The following is a 24,700-nucleotide window of genomic DNA, read 5'->3' as shown; positions in this document are numbered from 1 at the left end:
TTATATGTTTGGTAAACAAATTTTCTTATTTTACAAGTCAATTTTTATTTTTTAGTAAATTTTAAAAAGTTATAAATTTATAACTTTTAAAAAGATAAAATCTAGTTTTTTCTTAAATAAATTATTCAATTCCATTGTTATCCTCAAATTTTTTTTCCAAATATTAAAAAACTATTAATATATTAATTATATTTTCTAAAAATACATAATTATTTTAGTCATTTAAAATAATTTTAGACACCCTATAATTTTTTACCAAACACTTAAAGTTAACTTTTGCTTTCTAACAGCTTTTATTTTTTATTTTTTATGAAGGAGTCAAATATTTTAATATAATACCAAAAAACTCCTTTTCATCAATTTTTTTTTTTTAAAGATTCTTTCAAAAAGATATAAGGGACCAAACTAAATCTAAATAACCTAAACAAAAAAAATTTCGCATTCAATTAGATGGTATTTGAAAACATCTTCCGATCTTAAACTTGAATTTATATGAATTTAAATAAAATTTAATATAATTTTATATTTAAATTCAACATATAAATTTAAAGGTCAGAACAATTGCTTATTCACATTTCATTATGTTCTGGTTTCTTTATTTGGATTTTACTTCATTAATATTAATGTACCTCATTCACATAACTTCAAATTATCTATTTAATAAATATTCATTATTTTTAAATTGAAAAATATATTTATGACATTTTATGGTGGCGTTGATAGAGTTTTTTTTCCCGATTTATCATTTTTTTTAAAAAATATATTAAATAATACATTTTTTTAGGAAAATAATTCACGGAATGACTCTGACGTAATCTTACTACTCGAAGTAGTGAGGTTTAAACGAGATTTAAACAAATCTTGTTACTTTATGTAGCGAGATTTGTCACGTGTCATTTCAGAAATTATTTTTTCAAAAAAAATATTATTTAATATTTTAAAAAAATGATAAATTAGGAAATAAATTCTTCTACGTAATAAATCGGGAAATAAATTATTTTAATGTATTTTTTTTTAAAATGATTAATTGGAAAATAAATTCTTTTAATATATTTTGTAAAAAAAAAAAACGATAAATCATAAAATAAATTTATCATACAGAAGAATTTTTTTTTCGATTTATTACGCAGAAGAAATTATTTCCCGATTTATCATTTTAAAAAAAAATATATTAAAAAAAATTATTTCTCAATTTATTACGCAGAAGAATTTATTACAAAAAAAAATTTATTTTCTGATTTATCATTTTTTTAAAAATATATTAAATAATAATTTTTTTAAAAAATAATTTTCAGAATAACACGTGACAAATCTCGCTATTATAAAAGAATTTATTTCTCACGTTCATAACATTGAAAGGACAACGGGGCAGGGACGGAAGTACAAGGCCGTTCATCCTTGACCAGCGAGCTGCCGTTTGGTCTTTTGAACCGGTGTGCTTCAGACCGGATGACATCTCGTGGGCTGTCCGATATGATCCGACTTTGAAAGGTGTAATCTGTACACAGCGAGTATCAGGCTTTTTCATACGTATATGGGAGCATAGATATGGAGTAGAAAGAAACCAAATACTCGCTGCAAAAGACTGCCACCTGTTCGTCAGGGCATTTTGGCCATTGTATTCCCGTTTTAATACCAGGGGCAGTTAAACAACTGATTTGCTCGTCTTCCCATTTTCCCAAAACGCCCCTCCCACCGGACAGCTCACGCTTCAACTATTGTTTGTTCGAGTCCACTGTCCTCGCAGACCTTAACCCACTCTCTCGAACACGTTCTCCTCTCTCTTTCTCTCTCTCTCTCCCCTTGCGGATTCCAGACTAGGCATCTGAACAGCCTGGGAATCTGGACAGACTTCAATTCTCTCCCTCTCATATCGATCACATAAGGTTCTGTGGATCTGGATCGGCGGTGGGAGGAGCGGCTAGGCGGAGAGAGCTCGCGGGAGTCGGTGGTGGCAGCGATGACGGAATCGGCGTCTTCGCCAAAGGATCAGCAGAGCTCTTCTTCGAATTCCGGCGAGGTTTCGGTCGTAGTTGAGGGGGAGATAGCGGGCGGGAGTAGCAGTGGTGCTGAGTTGGATGGCAGTGTGGCGGCTGGTGGTCCAGTCTCCAATGGTGACAGTATCCGTAACTCCTCAGGTTGGTGGATTTGCCTATCTGTCTCAAGTACTTGCTTGGTTGCTGCGAAGACGCAGGAAAATAAATAGACTAGATATTTTTTTGTTTCTTTCATTGTTATTTAATTTGTCAGCAATTAAACAGCGATTGTATAATTCTGAAGTTGTTTTCCCCCCTTCACATTTTACCTTTATTCCGAAGTCGTTTAATTCCTTTGAGGGGGAGAAGGAGTGGAAAAGTAAATTTAATTACCATTTTTTATTTCCCCATGATTGAAATTATTCTATTTCTAGACTTGAATTTTTCGTTTAATTAACTAAAATTCCCTATATTTCTTACGAGCCAATTAGAATGTCGTGGAATAGTGCTGTTATGTAATGTACAGTTGCAGTGCAGTAAAAAGGGGCGTCTCTGTGGTACTTAGCTGTAAGGGCCGAAGGACACAAGGACGCCAAAAACTTATGTTTGATGATTTTGAAATGAGCTCCTTTTGCAATTTTCAGCTAGTGCTTTTGAGTTGGGAACTCACGTTTTTTCTATAATTGTTTGGAGCTGGATCTTATCCATCAACTCTCTTTTAATAAACAATTCCTCTGGCTATTTCACTGCATCTAACTACTCTTCATTTTTGTGTGATTCATTTGGGTCTCATGTATTTAGAATTAATCTCACCAAAAGAAAGTGTGTCCAGAAGTATTGGGAACTAGTATGAGATGAAAAAAAGAAAGAAAAGAAAACAGTGGAGAGTAAGGTTGCTGGTACCTTAAGTGATGCCTGTACTCTGCATAACTGACCTAGATTTGTCTATGCACACATTTAAGTATTTGACATTATTTAATGTCTTATTCACTAATTATTATTGGTGTAAATGGGTTTATTGCTACCATTTACATTTAGTGTGGGCAGCTAGCTTTGTTTAGTTTTTGGGAGCAATTCAATTACTTAGAATGATGCACAATGCAAAGTTCTTGGGCTTGGGCAGGGGCAGTTTATTAGTTGGGTTAGTTGCTAATGCTTTTATAGCATTAGAATTTTCAGTGGCACTGGTTCTAACAATTATGCATATACTTTTTGGAAGATTTAATTATATTATTTAATTTAAGGAATAAATTTTGTAAAGGTTTTGGATTCCCTTTAGACAAATCAATGTTGGTGTCTTTTTGTTGGCTTATCTGTAGGTTATGGATTTAAGATATGACCTTGTCAAGTGTAGGACGTAAAGTGGTATGCCTTCATTTATTGAAAAAAGGGGCAGTTTAACATTCCTTTGGAGTGTTGGCTAAAACCTTGAAAGGGAAAAATTAAATCCAAGTGGACTCCTTTGGCAAAGAAAGGGAAAATTCATGTACAATTTCCTGAAAATGTTTTTCTGTTCTTTATGGGCTTGTTATTCTCCTAAAAAGCGTCTTTGATGTCATCTCAATTTTGATTGATTATATCCATAGTAAAAATTTGCATGATATGCATTAATATTGATGAGGATGGGTGTACTTTTGTCACTTGGGTACTTCTAAAGGGTGAAATCATCTCAATTCTTATATCAAGACAATACTTTGGACTCCTTTAAAAAGGAAAATCATTAGCATAAGATCCCTATAATCTAGCCATTAGGAAAGAAAGAAAGTGCATTGATGATTGGGAAAAAAAAAAAAATATTGTCATGGTTTGATAATTATCCCAATTTAATCTACATTGGTTGGCTTCCATTTTGGGGTCCATATGTCTGTTACAATGGTAAACACGTTAGTTAGATTTAGAGTTTTTGACCACTCCACCTCTAATCTTCATGTATCAGGTTTATGGATGACACATCATTTGGAAGAAAATCGAGTTAGATTGTTATCGTAAGGTCTAACTGCTTGAGGTAGATTGTAAATTCTTGTATTTGGGGATGTGGCATCTGGGACCATGGTGCTATTTGTTTAGTGGATTTGGATACTACCTTTTTTTTTTTTTGATCAGCAAAAACAAAATTCATTAAAAGGCACCTAGGGGTGCACTTAAATACAAAAGAAAAAAAAAAAAAAAAGCCAAAAGGAAAGGCTCACTTGTGATCCAATGAGTCTTAAGGAGTCAAGAATTATGCAAGTGTTTGTGAGTGTCTAACATGTACAATACACTAAACCAACTAACTAGTTAGGGTGGTAAGCCATCCATATTTGAGAATTGTGAGAGACGTGGTTGATCCATCGAGAGCTCATATGTTTCTCTCTCCACACAATCCAACAGATGGTAAGAGGATATAGTTGCTTGTTCCATTTTTGTTCACCTCAAAGGGAGACACTTGGTGAGAAGGGGAATGACCATGTTGCGATAGGCCACATGGCAATAGGTTAGGAGAAAGTCATTTAGGGGTTGAGGATCAAGGTAACAAGTCACCCTTATTGAAGGAAATGACGTGATAGTATTTTGATGATGCCATGGGTGAAAGGATTTAGGAACTTCGCCTAGACATTGCCTGCGCTACTTGACACATCGTTAGTGCCATTGGCCGAAAGAGAGAGCTAGTCAAATAAGGTCAAATGCTAACTGTCATGAAGATTATAGGATGTGAGACATAATCACGCCTAAAATCAAATTCAAGCAAGTCATTTGTAGATCTAAGAGGATTCCAAATGATTAAGATAATGATCAAAGTTGTGAGACAGGCTTTAGATGCTGTATTTCTAGGGTTGGAAGGCATAGTTAGTTGAATTCATATTGTAGAGGCTCTTTGGCACCATCATAATCAATATACAAAATTTTATTTTCCTATCTCCTAATCTTGATGTTATCTCTCTCTCTCTCTCTCTCCCCCCTCCCTTCTTTCTATCCCTCCTATTCTAAAGGAAAACGAGTGGGCCTCTCAAATAAGGGTACCTGCCCTTTTGACATGGGTGGATGAAGTTCCCATTTTCATGTTTTTTTTAACCTTGTAAAATGAGTATATTTTTGTTATAAACACCTTTTTGGCATGCTTAATAAGAGGACTAAGCCACTGGCAGAAGTGTAGGGAAAAGTGTCGATGATTGCAGAGATGTGAGAGTTTAAGATCATGTGGCATGTGGTTATGACGTGCAGGCGGCTGGGTTTGACTCTGTTGTTCAAATTGTGCTAGTGCGGCTATTGCCACTGCTACAAGTGACCACTAGGCTGACCAGTACTGATTTGAGAGCCATTAGTACCACAAGAGAATTGTCAAGCAGCATCTCAAAACTTGTTGGAGGTGTTGATGGGAAATGAAACCAATAATTGAAGATTTGTAGGCAGATGTGATATCCTAGCTTGAAAATATGTCGAGAGATATGTAACATATGTTTGGAGATATGGGCTGTAAAGAATAGATGCTTGTGAGTTGTGAAAGCGAAAATGAGTACTCGCCTAGAGTTAAGTATGGTCATGTTACCACTTACCATCACCTAGAGATCAGGGGATGAGCTAGAGTTGTCATTAGCCGTGCAACGTCGTTGGCCTACATCAACTTCTATTACTTTATGTGGTCACCCAAGAGGAGTAATTCCTGAATTACCTCAATCATGTAGGCCATGAGTGGGCTCATCATTAGGGCAATATCCTAGGACTAGGGCTCTTGAGGGTTGCATGTTATTAATTGTGCAACATCGCCAGCTCTATTACTTCAAGTGCTTGCCCAAGAGGAGTAATTCTTGACTTGCCTCAGGTAACTAGGCAATGAGTGGGCTCACTTTTAGGGTGATATCCTAGGACTTGGGCTTTAGAGAGTTGCCTTCTTTGGCTTCACCTAGGGCCAAAACCAATAGAATGAGGCCATGGCTGAGCAACAGGACATGTGATGGGCGCAAGGCAATTAACATCCAACTTGTATCCTTGCACCAACTAGTGAGCCCACTACACAAGGACCATATGATATATCCAATGGACATAGAGGCTCAGCTTAATAGAAAGTTATATCCTCAATGGGTTGATCAAGTGCATCCATTTCCAAGGGGCTACAAAGTCCTCGTCTCAGGTCAGGTCAATTAATCAACCATTGAACATGTGGTCACATTCTCAGTTTTGAGGTTGTGGCTTCAAACTTATTGATGAGTCAGCCTTTAGATGGTATTCTCAGCCACCTAGCATGGTATGGGGAAGATGGGCAGACTTTACATAGCATTTTAGGCCACCTGGTGTGGACGGGAGAAGCGGGACGCCAAAAGGTTTGAGAGAGTACTCTGGATGAAGGTGAGTCGTCATCCTTTAGAGCTCTTCCAACTAGCAATTTTTTTTCATAAATCTCTCCATTATGGTTTCTCAAACTCTTCTATCTTTAAACTTGGTTATGAGAGGAATGATTCAAAGGAAAGACCTAGCCGACAGCCCAAAATTCCTTCTAGAAAAGTTTCATTGATCCCCTCACCCATGGGAAAAAGGCTCACTTTTTTTTACCAACATTGAATTCCAATCCTGAAATTACTTCAAAACAGAGAAGCATACATCTTAAATTAAGAACTTGTCGAGTTTTTGACTCACAAAATATTATGTTGTCCTCTGAAAACTTAAGACCAGAAACCTCCATTTCCCTAATGTTTCTCCAACTCTAAGCCCTTAAAAAAGTTCTGCCCTGTGGATTTTGCAGTAAAAGACTCTAGTCTTCCACAACCATGATAAATAACAAAAAAGAAAGGGGATCACTTTGCCGCGAGCCTTATGGGAGAGGAGGAAACCCGAGGGGCAGCTGTTGATGAGAACGGAGGAGGGCAGCATCATGATACATTGCTGGATCTGTTTGCACCATAAATCCCTGAAAGACATTTTTAAGAATGTATAGAAGAAGGTCCCAAAAAACATGATCAAAGGCATACTCTGTTTGCCTCCAACAAAGACATGTTGGTGCTGGCCAATAACTTCTGGAATCCCTCTTTTGAGTCTCAAAGCGAGCACCTTGGATTAAATTTTGTAGATTTTTCCTTTAGTTCCATGCCTTTTTAGGGATCAAGGCAATAAAAGTTAAATTTATGCCGTTGACCTGATTTGTGAAAATCCTGAAAAATTTTGTCATGTTTGAGAGTATCTCAATTTGCTTGAAAGAAGGCTATTGTAAAGCTGTGAAGGCTTGGGGCTTTGTCACCAATACCCTTTGTAAGGGCTTGGTGAGTTTCTTCCTCGCTTAAAGGGCTTTCAAGTCACTGGGCAGTTGACTAATTTAACTTGCTGAAGGTGATGCCATGGTTTGGAATGGAGAATTCATGTAGAAATCACAGATACCTCTCTTAATGGTCCCTTCCTCCTCCAAGAGATCTGCCCATCAATTTCAACTCCACTCAAGGCATTAGACCTTCTGCAGACATTTGCTGTTTGGTGGAAAAACTTGGTGTTCCAGTCTTCCTCTTTTAGCCATAAGGCACTAGATTTTTGTCTGCAAGCTGTCTCTTCTATATTAATGGCCTTGGACTTCTCTCTTGCAAGAAGTTGTCTTCTTGTTTTGTCGTTCATAGTGAGGCCTTGGGTTATCTCCTTATTGTTAAGCACCTTAAGGTTTCTTAGGATAGAATCTTTTTTCAAGTGGATATGTCCCAACTCCCAAGTTATTTGAAATTCATGATATTATATAGTGGGAACATATATGGAATATTAAATGACTGATTTAATTTTAAGTAGGGGCATTACTGCAAGTCTGCAATCTCTCACTATTTCTAGTACAAATATTGCAGAGGAGAGAGAAGTTTTTTCTCTCCTGTATTCCAAGATTAGTACAATGATAGAATAACGCCCTTGCCGTTAAGTAATGAAACATTATTGTGATCTCTTTCTGTTAGAATTTGTGTATTCCCAAGAGGGGGGGTGAATTGGAATTTTAAAATTTATCACCTAGGTTGAACTGGATAAATAGCAGTATATACACAACCTAGGGTATGCCTATTCAATTTCCAAATGCGTAGATAAGTATAATGTGAAATTTAAGTCATACGCATCATTCACCCATAACATACATGTGCGGTAAATATAAAGTGCGAAAATATAAATGAACACACGATATGTTATCGGGGTTCGGCCAACCGCGCCTACGTCCCCGCCTCAAGCTCGCAAGCTAGAGGATTCCACTAATAGCTCACTTAAGGGTGGAGCGGCACCGTTTACAACCAGGTCAAATTAACACAGGGCTGACCTCAACCTTAACCAGGTCAAATTAACACAGGGCTGACCTCAACCTACACGCCTTAACAGGACGACGCACCTAGCTTTCCTAACCGGGTCTAAGCCAATCCGGGACTATTCCAGGGCTAGTCTCCCTCTTCAGGCCCGTGCCTGGAAATACAATCAAAGTGTATTACAATGAACTGGTACAGTGATTGTGCTTTTAAGTAAAGCAGATATGTACCCAAATTCGCACAATAATATACACCACAAATATGAAATAATTTGTAAGCTCAATGTGGTCAATATGGTTCAACTCTCAAAGTATATTCTATCAGTGTAATGTGTACGTGAGAGTGTCGAACTAACAGTCTTTGTATCACAAGATATGTTCAATAAATAGGTTCACACAAAGATGTCAAGTCTTGTATATTTCGATCATTTAGATATTTCAAGCATGTAAGTATTAAACGATGTATATGCTTGATTTGCAAAAGACGTGTAATCTTTGTATTCAGCAAATGATATATGAGTGAAAGAATGTTGCAACAAAGATCACAATCACACATGCAAATATCTCTTCAAAGTATTTTGCAACATAAAAGTACAATAGATATTTGAAGGTGTTTTGAAAAGTTTTTGCAGACAAAAGCAAATACACTCTTCTCAAGATCTTGCAATGAAGGTGCAAGCTTAGAAGATCTAACAAGGTCTTCTTAGGAAATGCTTTATTAGCAAAAGCCTCCTAAGAATCCTAAGGTTTGGCTCTCAAGAAAATCAAACGAGTAACACAAGGAGAGCAAACCTATTAAGCAAAACACTCAATCAACTTACAAAATATGTAGGCAATGCTAGAAGGCAAGTATGAGTGGTTTGAGTAATAAAATGAGTATTATAGGGTTTTGGTTTTTCAAAGAATTTTTCCCTAATCAAGGTGGCTAATCACCCTTTGATCTTTGCAAATGAAGACATATATATAGGCAAGGGAGAAAATATGACCGTTGGGGACCTATAGGGTATTATTAGAAAAGTTTAATGGAGTTTAATGCATTTTAACCCTGTTTAGAAAAATATTAACCACGGTAAAAATGGGAACAACCCGAGAGGTCCGGTCGACCAAAAGTAGCTCGGTCGACCGGGACTCAAGTAGCTCGGTCGACCGGGGGCATTTTGAACTAAGGGATCGGTCGACCGGGCAGGGGCGATTTTTCAATATTCCGAGGTTCGGTCGACCGGACACTTTTTGAACTACATGGCTCGGTCGACCGGAAAGGGAAATTTCCCAAACTTCCGAGGTTCGGTCGACCGGGGGACTTTTGAACTGAAATGCTCGGTCGACCAGACCGCTGGGAATTCTCCCAAGACCCTTCGGTCGACCAGGTAGTTGGAGTACAAGAGTGGTCGGTTGACCGGGAGGTCAAACGGTTGACTCCCAGGTGGTTCGGTCGACCGAGGTCAAATGAGCTATAAGGGCTCGGTCGACCGGGCCAGGGTCAAATAGTTGACCCGGACCGGTTTCGGTCGACCGGACCAATTTGAACTGAAATGGTCGGTCGACCGAAGGTGCACAAAGTGTGCAATTCGGTCCCAAATTGACCCAAATAAGTCTATTTCAAGTGCCTAATAAACATATGTGCATATGTGTGTGTCCTAAGGTCACTTGGGGTCTAATTTGAAATCACCGAAAAAGTCCGGTGTCGGTCGACCGAAGGTCGACCGAGGGTTCACCCTAAGGTCTTTCTATGGTTCGGTTTGAGCTTACAGATTAAATCATGCATGTGATGTGTGTGTGAGCTTATTACAACCCGAATGCCCTAATTACTATTATAGACATTTCCTACTTAAATATTGAAGACCCGAATATAAATTACAACAAATCAATTATATCAAGGGTCTTCAAGGTCTTCGTTTTCCTCCGGGTCTCCGAGTGCCATCATAGGATACTGCCAAGATAAACCTACACATCAACTTGACAATCATTAAATACTTGAGTATTTGTCATAATCAAAACAGGGTGTAACACGTAAGGTCAACACTTTCTCTCCCCCCCTCCCTTGTCCCTTTCACACACACGCGCACGTTGATGGCCTTTCCTACTTCATTTCTTTTCCTCCTACCAGTTTCTTTTGTGGTGATCATCATCAGACAATAGGAAAAGAAGTCTTGAGTCAAACTAGAATTAGTTTCTGAGGCCAGCAACCACAAGTGCTTATGTCAGCACTGTGGGTTGGAAGCGTGATCTCTGCTCCAGTGTGGGCCACTGCCTCTTGCTGAGTGTGGGTATGCCACCTTTTCTAGCCTTTGAAGTCTAACAAGGCCAAAAAACATTGTTTCCTGAGGTAGTTTTTGAGGTGCCTGTTTTGTGACTCTGTCTCTGCTGTTGTTGGCTGCTGTATGGATTTCTTGGTTGTCACATTGGCATTTTGTTTGGTGTGATGAAATTTTCTCTACTGTTACACCTGGCTTAGTTGCTGCCTGCAATGTTCTGCTGCTGTTTCATGGAAAAAATTTGCTGTTTGCAGTGCACTGTTTGCTATTTAAAGCTAAAGTATGGCCTGTTGTGCTTTCTCTTGGCCTGTTTCTGATATGTTCATAGAAACTATGATAGCAGACCACATTTTCGGGCTTTTAAACAGTTCTATATAAGGTGCAGGTTTAAGAAATTAGAGATTATATATAAGTTTGGAGATATCAGCTTATTTCAGAGATTCTTGGTTATTTTGCAGTTATGTTATAACTTTATTTTATTTTATTTTATTGTTTTGAGGTTATTTGGTAGTTTTTTTGATAGTTTTATCTTTAGAATTTCTTAGTTACCTATAAGTGTAGGCTTATGATGTAGGAGGCTTTAATTTTTGGATGATTAATTGAGTCTATGTTTATTCTCTCTCTCTCTCTCTCTCTCTCTCTCACGGATTTGAGGCATGGAAACAGCCTCTTGCAAAAATATAAGGTAAGGCTGCATACTATAGACCCATTGTGGTCCGCCCCTTCCCCAGACCCCGCATACGCGGGAGCTTTGTGCACTGGGCTGCCTTTTTTTCCTTTCCTTTCCTCTCTCTCTCTCTCTCCCCATTTCTCTTCTCCACCATCTGCACTGATATCAGCATCATCCTGGCCTTTCAATTGTTGGCTGCTGCGCACAGCCAACAGTCCTGCATATGGATCCCCCAGAAAACAAAACCCCCACCTTTTTATCCTTCAGCAGAACCCCTAGAAAACAGCTACAAAATTGGACAATTGTCGTTGGGACAGGAAGACAGAGTGGCAGAAGCATCAATAAAGAAAATCATTCCTGCCAGTCTGAAATCCAAAGGAAGTTCCGGGAACAACTGAAAAATAAAAAGGGGAAAAAACTGTTGTGAGTACTGCTGCTGCAGCAGAATTCTTACTGGAAAATAAGGTTTATTTGAGAAATCAGTCATTATTTAGCTCATTATGACCTGCACCAGAATTTTTACTGAGAACCATTGTCAAATCTCTCATCATCGAACTCATCTACCTTTGCTTGAAGCGCTCTGATCATTATAGTGCCATTCCCTTGACATCATTCAGGCACTGTAATCACCGATTAATGGCGGCACCCAGTTGTGTAGCCCCATCATCAGAGCTCTAATTTTCAATTTCAGTTCTGTTGATGAGAGAATAGTTCTCTCTGTGAGGGAGAGAACCCCGATCTCTGTAACAATCATCTTAAATTCTTAACCAACGCATTTTGCTGGAGACAAGGAGATTTTGACTAGGGAGTAGAAATTGACTGCAACTCCACTTAGGAGAGACATTTTGACTGCCATTGTGATTTTACTGTATTTTAAGGGAAATTTGGTCTGTTCATGATAAATTGAAGATCTACTCTGAGATCTTGAAGAAAACAGAAGAGAAATTGCATCTGCTGTCTAAGATACTGTTTGCTGCAATATTTTTCAGAATCCAGAATAGAAATAGATCTGCTAGCACATTTTGAGATTTCTACTTCGATATTTTGGAATCTATATGCGAGAAATTCGATTTTCCTGTGAGAAATTTGATGGAGCTCTGGGAATAACAGAACGGACTAATCTAGTTTGGTAGCAAGCTTGTAGGCCCTTGCTAAGGTAGAATTCCTTCATTTTGGAACTTGCTTAGCATTTGTTTGATTGGGTAAATTAGGAAATCTGCATGGTGCAACTTTTCTTGACTTCATTTTATTATTAGTTTCTGGAATCTCCTCTGAATTTGAGAGTTAGCAGGATTGATTTTGTTTTTGGTTTTTTTTTTTGTTTTGTTTTGTTTTTTTTGTTTTTTCTGTTTCCTGTAGCTTGAACTTGGATTTAAGGGGCCTTTTGTGGGGATGAAGGCTTGGGATGAAAGGTTGTCTGGATGTCTGCAGAATTGGTTTGCTCTGATCCCCATTGATATATGACAGGTAGGACGAGAGAGATGAAAGAAAAAGAAGAGAGGGAAATAGGTGAAGAAATGGTGGAGAGAGAAGGGGAGGCAGAAGAAGAAAAATAAGTCAATGTTCAAAGGTTAGTTATCCTGTACATCATAAATCTATATTTATATTTATTGGAAACTAAGAAACCATAAAAATAAAACAATAAAACATTACAAAATAACCGCAAAATAGTACAAAATTATAAAATAACCCTGAACTAATTGAATATAGAAATTAAAACCCTAAAATAGTCGAAGTTCTTGAAATTAGCTAATGTCCCAAACTATATAAAATAACCAACTTAAACTTACTCATTTTATAAAATGCTAAAGAAGTGGCACAAATGGTTCTTTGTCACCTATTCAAAAGAGGATTATATGGAGCAACCACGTGGGTTTGTTGGTTAGGGGGAGTTAGGGTTGGTGTATTGATTGAAGAAATATTTATTTGGTCTCAAGCAGTCTGCTAGAGCTTGGTTTGCTAGATTTAGTGATGCTGTGATGTCATTTTCTCTTCAACATTGTGGAGTAGACCCCTTGATGTTCTATCGGTATTCTATGATGCATAAAATTTTGTAGATTTCTTTGTTGTTATATTTGTGATCTAGATCATGGGATTGTATGGTCCTACTTTACCAAAAACAATCTTGATCCTACTTAGAATGGCAAACTGGTAGGATCGAAGTAGAATACACTTATATTTTTAAATTCATTGCTAAATGACTTGTCTTATAGGCTTGGTTTTTGTGTGGTGTAACTTAAATATGAAATGGATTACTTAGGAAGTGATTTGTTTTATATTATCAAAATTATGACTCCAAAATTTTATTTTTGATTCATTGGCGATTATTAAGTCTTGCAAACTTTAAAACATTAAGAATGAAGTAATGGTAATGATGGTGATGATTTTAATTATGGGCTGGATAAAGCTCTTGACGATGGTCTTAGTTATACTAATGAGATAAATAGTGGCTTGGATGCTTACATTATGATAGAATCTAGCTTGATAGATTAGTTTTTGTTTGCTAGGACCTTTTTTATAAGAAAAAAATGGTTTTCATGTTGTCTTGTTAAAAAGAAAAGATGTTTTTGCATTTTTTACAAATTTTTTTTATTTCTTTTTCATTATAAGCCAATTTGATTTAGTTTGGAATGCAACAACACTTCATCCTCAGTTATTTTTTTTGGGTAATATGGGGCTTTATCAGAGGGCTACTTGTATTTTTTTAACTCTTCAACACTTACTAGCAATTTTTGTAGGTTTATATTATAGATATTTATGAAAAAACAACATAAAATGCCTTTCTCATATTTATTTGTAGCCTATCATGTGGGTGGATCCTATATAGAGGTGTAGTTCACACACAGAGGTGTGGACCACTGACACAAGGGCGTTAGGTCAGACAAGAGATCCTAGCATGGCCCCACATTGAATGTGTACTAGGGAGATTTTGTCCATAAAAAGATGGTTTAGGCTTCAACCTTGTGAGGAACCTTTTAGAGGGCAAAACCGTGCGGCTAGTGGGCCAAAGCGGACAACACCTAAACAGAGTTGGGGCGAAATCATTACTGATCTTGCTCACCATCCTAGTGAATACTACCTAGGATCCCTATAACCTTGGTTGATTTGTGACTTTAGAAGATTATAATGGAGGAATAGATTTATAAGAATTTTTATAATGCAAGTTTTGAACTAAGCATTCAGGTCAACTATGGTATTTTTTGGGTATTTAGGTTGTGAGTTTTCAATGGGGCTTTATCTTGAATATATGTTCTTGACTTATTGTGTGAGAGAGGGATGCTAAGGGATCTAATCGTATAAACACTCCTATGGATCCTAACACTAAACTTATAGTAGATCTGAGAGAGTTGGTGGCTGATCTTGGATGGTATACATGATTGGCTGTGAGGTTGAACTATTTAACTGTTTCTAGACATTGCCTATGTTGTGTGTTAAGTCAATTCAGGAAGGTTCCACAAGCTATGTGCACATTCTAAGGTATCTTAATGGTGCATTAATCGTGGATATATTCATATTGAGGGATTAGATGGATGCTGATTGGGTTGGTTCTCCATCTAGTTGGAGGTCAACCATAGAATAATGTGTATTTGTGGGAGGCAACCTTGTGTTTGGGAAGGCAAGAAGAAAATTTTTTTTGCTAGATATTGTGTTTGTGTTCGAGCATAAGAGCCATGGAGCATAATACTCGTGAGTTGGTTTTTGTTGAAGCATATGTCAAAAGAGATAGGGTGTAAATACTCACATTATATGAGATTGATGTGGGATAACCTTGTAGCTATTCATGTATCTCACCCAATGTTCCATGAGAGGAAGAACATGTTGAAATTGATTGTCACTTTGTTTCAGGAAAAAAAATTCATGCACAACTTGATTCTTACAACTTATGTCAAACTTGAGGATCTATCAGATGCTTTATTCACTAATTTTCTTTTCTCTTCGCGCGTTGGTGGGGAGAGGGGAGTGGGGAAGGTTGGTCTGGAGGCAATTATATTTCTAACAAGTTGGGCATATATGATCTAGAAAGCACCGATACCAACACGAGACATGGATATGATGTGATATTGACATGGTGATGTGACAATTTCAAAAAAAATGAGAATATGACACGACAGGGATATATTAATTAATTAATATTAAAAAATAAATATTTAGGCATGTTTTTTTAGATGACAAATATTGTGGTAATTTTGATTTGAAATTATAAGCACCATTCATGCAAAATTACCAATTATACATTTTGCAAACTACACTTATACAACTGTCAACCATTCATATTATAGCATATTGGTCCAACTAGGACTATGCAAATGGTCTCTATGGTGAATTTGGTGAATTAACTGAATTCACTGAAAGTGTTTGGTTAATCATACCCCTTAACCAAACCGAATAAAAGATTGTTACCGAACATTGCCTGATTGTTCTTCAGTTAATTTCAGTTAACCAAAATTAGCTGAAATTAACCAAAGGAATTCCCTCTCCTGCTGAAATTCTCATTTCCCACAAACTGCGTAATGTTTCACATCAAATAAACTGCCCCATTCATGATTAATGATACATGCAGTAAATTAGTTTTGTGAGGGAAATAAGTAAATAACCACTGAGAATTGATTGATTCAATCCATACAGAGGTGGCAAAAGAGAAAACTTTACCTTCAGATGACTAGTGAATCAGTGATGGTGGGTGGCAACCAAGCTGCATGGTGATGCAATGAGGTGGCGACTGGAAAGCATGGTGACGTGGCGAGGCCGAGACTCAAAATTGAAGGGAATAGGGCTGGAGGCTGGAGGCCTGGAGCCGCTAAAGCCCGAAGAAGACTGGAAGTGGAGTGGGGAGGCTGAGACTCGACGATGAGAGGGAATAGGGTGACTGGAGTTTGGAGTTAGAGTTTTTCTCTTCTGATGTCTGAGAATCTGAGCTCTGATTTGGAAACCTGAGACTCGAGAGGGAATTGGTCGGCAGCCATGGTGGATTTCGGTGACAGTTTGCCAGCAACATGGATGCATTGTGCTGAAGGAGAGGGGCGCGCTGATTGAGCAGGCCGAGAGGGGGGGGAATAGGGATTAGGGAGTTTCCTGTTTTAGCCTATTTTGGATTTTGGCAAACTACAGGACAGTACACAAACAGTACACATATATTAATATATAATATATGTTATTTGGTCGATTAATTAGGTTAACTGAGCATAATTTTCTAAAACTAAACCGAACCGCCCTAACTCCAAATATTCAGCTAACCATTTTAACCGAACTATTTTATTTCAGTCGATGAATTTGGTTTTCATTGAATTCTGCTCAGTCCTTGGTCCAAAAATAAAATAACAATTTGAAGGCATGGTTGATTGTGGGCAATGGGCATGGTTCATCAAGGAATTTTAGAAAAAAAAAAAAAAAAAAAAATCAACAAAGAGTTGCAAACCAGTGGTGGCTTTAGAGAGAGGAGGGGATTCTGGGGGCTGGGTGGTCTACGATGCTCTATGAGGCTGTTGTGGTGGTGCTAGGGCTCCAAAATCCAACAACTCCAATGTCAAAAACCTCTTGACTCTGAAGTCTCTGGACTTCTCTTCAAAATTTTTTTTGGGTTTTCTTAACAAAATTAAAGGGGCAACAAAAAGCAGTGTTTCAGTGCAAGAAGTTTCCTGAAGGTGTCCTCACCATGTCAGGAAGTGTCTCAGCCATGTTCAAAAATAAAAGTAAATTAATTAATTTCTGACACGTGTTGGAGAGTATTGAAAAGGTGTTGGTATCTGACATGATTCGGACATCGTCAGGCTTCTAGAACTGTAGGTGTTTCCAGCATGTGAGGTCCTGGATCTTCTTTGGTTAGTTCATCACATTTGTGCTAGATACTGGCTTTTAAACATGACTTGAGAAAATTACGACTGTTTTTGATGGTATTATTTGTGGTGTCAGAAGCATGTTCATATCATTTGGGGTTTTAAAGATTTTTGGGCAAGTAGTTATTATTATTATTATTATTATTATTATTATTATTATTATTTTCAGTTTTTCCCTTATTTTTGCAGCATTTATAGTAGTATTTTATTAGCTAATAATCTAGTAGATTCTAGGGTTTTATTCTAGGATTTTATTTGATGGTAAAGAAGTGTCCTAGCAATAGGTTTCCTTAATTTATTTGCTTGATTTACATGCATATGAGGCCCTATAAATATGTGATTGTGATAGTTTTTTTTATAATAAATATTAGAGCTGAATTATGAATTGAATTTTTTCAAGTATTGAGGTTTATCCAAGGTCTTAAATTTCGATTTCGACTCAAATTTCAAAGCTCCAAAAGTACTCAAATTTCGACGGAAATTTTGATTTCGATGTCAATTTCGATTTCGATTTGAAAAAGTAACAGAATTTAGTAATAAAGCATGGAATTCTTTGTGAAGCTTTAGAAATGGTTAACAAACATAATAATATAAGTTTTAGGACTAATATATTACAAATTAAATACATCTATGTTTTGTATGAGGTGGAAAAGTTGTAAAATAGTATGTGTATCAAATATATTTAAGATAATGTACATTAAACATATTCTGTTAATACAAATGAAATTCATAAATCATTTAAATATTATTTATTATACAAATAATGATAATTTAGACATGAATGGTTAAATAAAATGTTACTGTAAGTTTATTTTTTCATATAATTTCAAAAGCACTTGTAATAATCTTTTGTTCCGACAAAATAAATAAAATAAATAAAGATAGAATTTCACTTCACTCCTAAATTTCTCATTTGAATTCTAAGGAAATTTTATTGTATAGTTAAAATATCAGCAAGTTTCGCTAAAATTTCGAGATTTTGATAAATTTCGGATGATTCATTGAGATTTCGACAGAAATTATGCAAGACGGAAATCAAATGCCATTTCGATTTTGAGGGTGACGAAAATCGGAAATTTTGACAATTTCGTGGAAATTTAAGACTATGGGTTTATCCCATTGTGTGAGGTTGTGGGTCCCTACACCATCTTCTTTGGATAGTTCATCAAAGTTGTTGTGGTGTACTGTAGTGGACATAGCCGTAACAAATTGCGTAATGGTAGTGATACTGTGTTTGCGAATTCATTTTTTCCATGAGCGAATTCATAAAGAACATATATATTCACATGTTTTTACCCCCAAAACTTGAATGCTGATGTCTTAAAATGATTTCTACTAAATTTTAACCTGGGATAATTGCACTTTCCAATATGGTAGTTTGGCCAATTGTCATGTTGCCTCTCTGGTATTAAAAGTTGAACTTAAATTGCCCTTGGTCAAGCACCATTTAGAGCTGCTAGGTCTCATCTTCCACATGCATATTACTTCAAAAAGAGCTTACAACTTAGTACACTTGCAACTTACCCCCTTAAGTTTTGGTCCAATTCCACTTTTCACCTATCATTTTAAAGGTGGTATCTGATCCACATGCATGTAATTATTTGAATATGCAAGTGGATAACAGGACTTTAGTGGTTTTTGGAGCAGACCTCAAGTAGGTTAGTTGCAACTTCTAAAATCACAGCAGGAAAAAGTGGAATTGGACCAAACTGTACATGGTTAAAGTGTAATTATTGCTTTAATCAATCTATGTAAAACTATTACTATTATTAAATATTTTATTAGATTCTTAGTCAAGAAAGCCTTGTATATTTAAACTTTTGACTGCTTTATCGATTATAAGTATTATCAATGCAACATAAAATTTAGTATGTTCATAGTTTCATACAAGCAAATAAAACATATTATTAATCAATTCGTTGCTACTAAATAAGCACAATTAATAACATAGAAAGCTTAATTAAAATAACTTTACCATTAACAAATAGCTCGTTATGTTTTGAGGTGAAAAAAAAACTGAATTTGCTTGAGGATTAGTTATCATTGGAAAGCAAACCCAATTTTGAAGTAAATTAAGCCTTTCAAAAACTAAATATGGAAATTAGAAAAATTAAATTTAATTAAATTAAAAAATCAAGTTCCTAATCTTTGATTCTTTAGTGTGGGAAAAAGAGTTAAAAATGCAAAAATTGGGGCTTCAAACCCCATTTTATGCATTCACAGCCACTTCTCTCATGACAACCTGCAAAAGGCTGTTATAGTGGTGTAAAAGTAATGGCCATTATGGTAGTACAACAGACTGTAATGGTAATTATGGATCTGATGAGAAAAAGTTCCTGATGGTTTTGGAGGCAGCATGACATTGCATAATGGCTGTTATGGCAGTCACCAATTTTAAATTGTTCTCTAGAATCAATTTTTTTTTTTAAACTTTGATTTGCTGAGAAATTTATTTTATTTTTATCTTATTACCTTTTGCTTTTTCTTTTCATTCTTCTAACACAATTGCTGCAAATTTGAGTCCATTCAACTATTGTTGCTTGGAGCCATGGTCTTAAATTTCCATGAAATTGTCGAAATTTTCTTCGTAATTTCTGATTTCCGTCACCCTCGGAATTGAAATGGCAGTCGATTTCCATCTTGCATTATTTCCATTGAAATCAACGAATCATCCTGAAATTTATCGAAATCTCGAAATTTCAGTGAAACTTGTTGAATTTTTAACTATACAATGAAATATCCTTGGAATTCAAATAAGAGATTTAGGAGTGAAGTGAAATTTCTCTCAATTTATTTTAATCGAAACAAAATATTATTACAAATGCATTTGAAATTATATGAAAAAATAAACTTACAGCAACATTTTATTTAACCATTATTGTCTAAATTATCATTATTTGTATAATAAATAATATTTAAATGATTTATGAATTTCATTTGTATTAGCTGAATATGTATGTTGTAGATTATCTTACAAATATGTTTGATACATATACTATATTACAACTTTTCCACCTCATACACAACATTGATGTATTTAACTTGTAATATATTAAAACTAAAACTTACATTATTATGTTTGTTAACCATTTCTAAAGTTTTGTTGTACAAATTAATGCACAACAGAAACAAACCCGGATTGTGTAATGCAGCAACTAACGATGAACATTACGAAAAATACAATTACACATATAATAAAGAAAGCAAATAAACAATGACACAATAATTAACGTGGTTCGACAATGTGTCTACGTCCACAAGAGCAAGCTGCGGCTGAAATTCACTATCAATCAAAATCAGGGTTACAACATCATATATATGCTAACCTTACATGTACAAAGGGATTAGGAAGTTCCCCAAATACCCCTGTATCAATCCTCGGAGGATTTGCCTTAGAATCCCCTAACCTATTGATCTTCCCAATTCAAAATTCAAAACCAGGGCCAAACAAAATCGTCGACGGTTTCAGACAAAACATCGACGGTTTCTTCCTTAGGTTAAACCATCGATGCAATCGTCGATCAGACCATTGACTGTTTCTTCATATAGCCCAGCTTCCTTATTTTTCCGCTGCATGCTTTCTCCGTATATGTGTTCCACTCAATATGAACCACATATTACAACAATGACCTTGGCAAATATTCACTCCTTGGGAGAAATACGAAAACATAACCCGTAGCTCCACTTGGGACGATAGGTTGGGATGCCTCCTATCTAGCAATTGGAGACGTTGATGAAGTCCAAGCAATGCTTGTACTTGTCTGTGGTAATAGGCTTTGTCAACATATTTGCTGCATTCTCAGAAGTGTGAACTTTCTCAAGCAATAGTTCACTAGAAGCCAACAATTCCCTGATCTTGTGAAACCTAACATCTATGTGCTTGGTCCTCGCATGATACACCTGATTCTTTGCCAAATAAATGGCACTCTGACTATCACAATGCAGCTGAACTCCACCTTGCTGAAGACTCAACTCCTTGACCAATCCTGTAAGCCACTACGCTTCCTTGGCAGTCTCAGCCATTGCCATATACTCCGATTCAGTAGTAGATAGTGCAACTAAAGACTGAACCGTGGACCTCCAACAAATAGGCCCTCCCACAAGGGTGAATACATACCCTGTGGTAGACCTTTTGTCATCCAAGTCCCCTACATAGTCTGCATCCACATATCCTACCGCTGAAGGATCACTCTATTGTTTGTTGAACATAATGCCATAATTTGTAGTACTCTTCAAGCATTTGAAAATCCACTTGACTGCATCCCAGTGCCGTCAACCTAGATTTGAAAGAAACTTGCTCACCACACTGACAACTTGTGCCATATCCAGCCCTGTACAAACCATAGCATACATCAAACACCTCACTACACTGACATATGGGACCTTTGACATGTCATGAACTTCATCATCTAACTTCGAGCACTGGGCGGCAGACAATCTAAAATAATTCGCCAACGGTGTACTTACTAGTTTTGCATTATCCATGCTAAACCTCTTCAACACCCTCTCAACATAGCCACGCTGTGATAACCACAATCTCCTGCAAGCTCTATCCTTGTGAATCTCCATCCCAAGAATCTTCTTAGCCGCACCCAAATCCTTCATGTCAAATTATTTGCTTAATAGGGTTTTCGACTTGTTGACCTCAGTCAAACTTTTTGCAGCAATTAACATGTTATCCACATAAAGCAACAAAAAAATGAATGAACCATCATCAACACTCTTCACATAAACGCAGCACCATCATCAACACTCTTCACATAAACGCAGCAATCATACTCACATCTCCTGTAGCCAACCTGGATCATGTAGGAGTCAAACCGCTTGTACCACTACCTCGGAGACTACTTCAGCCCGTAAAGTGATTTCCTCAGTTTATAGACCAAATGTTCCTTTCCAGGTTGACTGAACTTTTTTGGCTGTACAATGTAAATCAACTCCTCCAAATCATCATGGAGAAACGGTGTCTTTACGTCCAATTGCTCCAAATGCATATTGAAGTGCGCCATCAATCCCAACACTGTCCTGATGGAAGTGTGTCTGACCACAAGGGAGAATATCTCATCATAATCAACCCCTTTCTTTTGTGAGTAAACCTTTGCTACTAATCGAGTCTTGAACTTTTCTCCTTCCTTTTTTGATACCGTTTCTTTCTTCATGTACACCCATTTGCAAACTATCGCTTTCTTCCCCTTCGGAAGCTCCACCAACTCCCACGTTTGGTTCTTATGCAAAGACTCCATCTCTTTCACCATAGCACCCATCCATTTACTTTTCTCTTGGCTGTACACCGCCTCTTGAAAAGTAGTAGGATCCTGACTACTAGTAATGAGTCCATAAGAAACCAGATCATCAAATCCATACCTGGGGGGTGGCCTGGTAGTGCGTCTGGGCCTGTCTATAGCTATATTGTGATGTTGCTGGTCTCCTGAGCTAGAACTCCCTGCATTCTGAACATTGTCATCTCCATCTCGAGTCTCTAACACCACCTGCACCACATGCTCATTGCTGTTGCAGTTTTTTGGCACCTGTTTCTCTTCTTCTTCTTCGTACGCTGCAATATGACTTTTTCATCGTAAACCACATTTCTACTGATCACCACCTTGTTTGCCTTCGGATCCCACAGGTTGAACCCTTTCACCCGTTTATGATATCCTAGAAACATGCATTGTCTAGACTTTGCATCAATTTTCGATCTCTCCTCACTAAACGTGCACATAGGCTGGACATCCAAACACCCTTAAACCAGAGTAGTCTACTGCGCCGCCTATCCATATCTCCTCTGCAACTTTCCCATCTAGTACTGCCCTTGGTGACCTGTTAATCAAGAAACACACCATATTTATTGCCTCTGCCTAAAAGTTCTTTGTAAGCCCTGCATTCAACCTGAGACATTGAGCTCTTTCAGCTATAGTTCGATTCATCCTTTCCGCCACATCATTTTGTTGTGGTGTCTTGCGTACTGTGAAATGTCTCCTAATGCCATGCTGCTCGCACAACTCTATGAACCTTGAATCTGTGTACTCAGTACCATTGTCAGACTTGAGGCATTTGATCTTCCTCCTGGTTTGGTTTTTCACTTCAGCTTTCCACAATTTGAACTTGGCAAATGTCTCTGACTTGTGCCGCATGAAGTACACCTAGACCTTTCGTGAGTAATCATCAGTAAAACTCATGAAATACATATGTCCTCCTCGTGATGCTACCTTTATCGATCCCCGAACATTTGAATGAATGTGATCAAGAATTCCCTCTTTCTTGTGTGTGGCTATCATGAATTGCACCCTATTCTGTTTTCCAAGCACACAATATCTGTAGGAATTTAGCTTGGATGTTTTGACACCCTTCAAAAGATTTCTCTTATGAAGTTCCATCATTCCACGCTCACCCATATGCCCTAACTGCATTTGTCACAAGACAGTACTATCCGATTCAGATTTTGCAGCTGCAGCTCCACCTAGCAACTGTGGTACCTAGCAGTGTATAGATATTCCCTGGTAATTTTTGCCCCTTCATCACGGTCAGAACACCTTTACTCACCTTCATTACCCCAATTGTAGACTTGTAAACCCATTATAGTCTAAAGTGCCCAATGAAATCAGATTCTTCCTTAACTCCGGTATATGCCTAACATCACATAATGTTCTCACAACACCATCAAGCATTTTGATTCTAATATTCCCTATTCTGACAATTTTGCATGAAGCATCATTTCCCATCAGAACATAACCAAAATTTCCTTTTCCCCATGTTAGAGTTGTAACCAAATTTCATACGTAGGAGATGTTGGTCAGGAATTCAGTAGCGCATAAACGCCTTGTCTTCGTTTTTGAACTTCACATCAACCTGCTTCAGATTACTGATGATCTGATTGAATACGTTGATGTGTTGATTCAGATCCAAGCCCTCTGACATCTTAAGCCCATACAGTTTCTACTTAAGATACATCTTGTTCGTCATTGACTTGGACATATACCGACTCTCTAGTTTCAGCCAAACTGCCGTTGGTGATTCCTCATCCATGACGTGATACATCACGTCATTAGCTAGACAAAGCCTGATAGTCGCCACAGCCTTCGCTTCCAATTCCTTCCAACGCATGTCGCCCATGCCTTTCGGATGCCTTCCGTATAATGCCTTCACCACACCCTGCTGCACTAACAAGCCTTTAACCCTCCTTTGCCAAAGTCTGAAATTTTCCGATCCATCGAACTAGACAATGTCAAACTTTGCTGAAGAAATCCTAGTCATTGTAACCAATAGCTTTGATACCAATTTGTTGTGCAAATTAATGCGCAACGGAAACAAATCCGGATCGTGTAATGCAACAACTAATGATGAAAAATATGAAAAACACTATCACATAGAAAATGAGGAAAGCAAATAAACAATGACACAAGAATTAACGTGGTTCGGGCAATGTGCCTACGTCCACGGGAGCAAGCAGCAGCTGAAATTTACTAACAATCAAAACCAGGGTTACAATATCATATATATATGCTAACCCTACACGTACAAATGGATTAGCAAGTTCCCCAAATGCCATTGTATCAATCCCCAGAGGATTTGCATCCGAATCCCCCAACCTTTGATCTTCCCAATTCAAAATTCAAAACCAATGCCAAACAAAATTGAAACTGTCGACGGCTTCTTACTGAGACTGAAACTGTTGATGGTTTCACAAAAAAACGTCAATGGTTTCTTCCTGAGGCTAAACCGTCGATGTAACCGTCGAT

The 24,700-nt window shown here is 37.2% G+C and overlaps 1 protein-coding gene across 1 annotated transcript in view; it reads left to right on the top strand.

Annotated features, from left to right (window-relative positions):
- The first annotated feature begins 1,660 nt into the window (after positions 1-1,660).
- The window catches only part of LOC131155541 (sterol 3-beta-glucosyltransferase UGT80A2-like), a 71,531-nt gene continuing 48,491 nt past the window's right edge, over positions 1,661-24,700 (top strand). Inside the window, exon 1 of the mRNA XM_058108761.1 lies at positions 1,661-2,138. Within this exon, the coding sequence (XP_057964744.1) occupies positions 1,961-2,138 (178 nt within the window). The 5' untranslated portion in view covers positions 1,661-1,960. The remainder of the gene's footprint in view (positions 2,139-24,700) is intronic.

Source organism: Malania oleifera, chromosome 5, assembly GCF_029873635.1.
Source record: "Malania oleifera isolate guangnan ecotype guangnan chromosome 5, ASM2987363v1, whole genome shotgun sequence".
Taxonomy (NCBI): domain Eukaryota; kingdom Viridiplantae; phylum Streptophyta; class Magnoliopsida; order Santalales; family Ximeniaceae; genus Malania; species Malania oleifera.
This window is presented reverse-complemented; position numbering and strand designations above follow the sequence as displayed.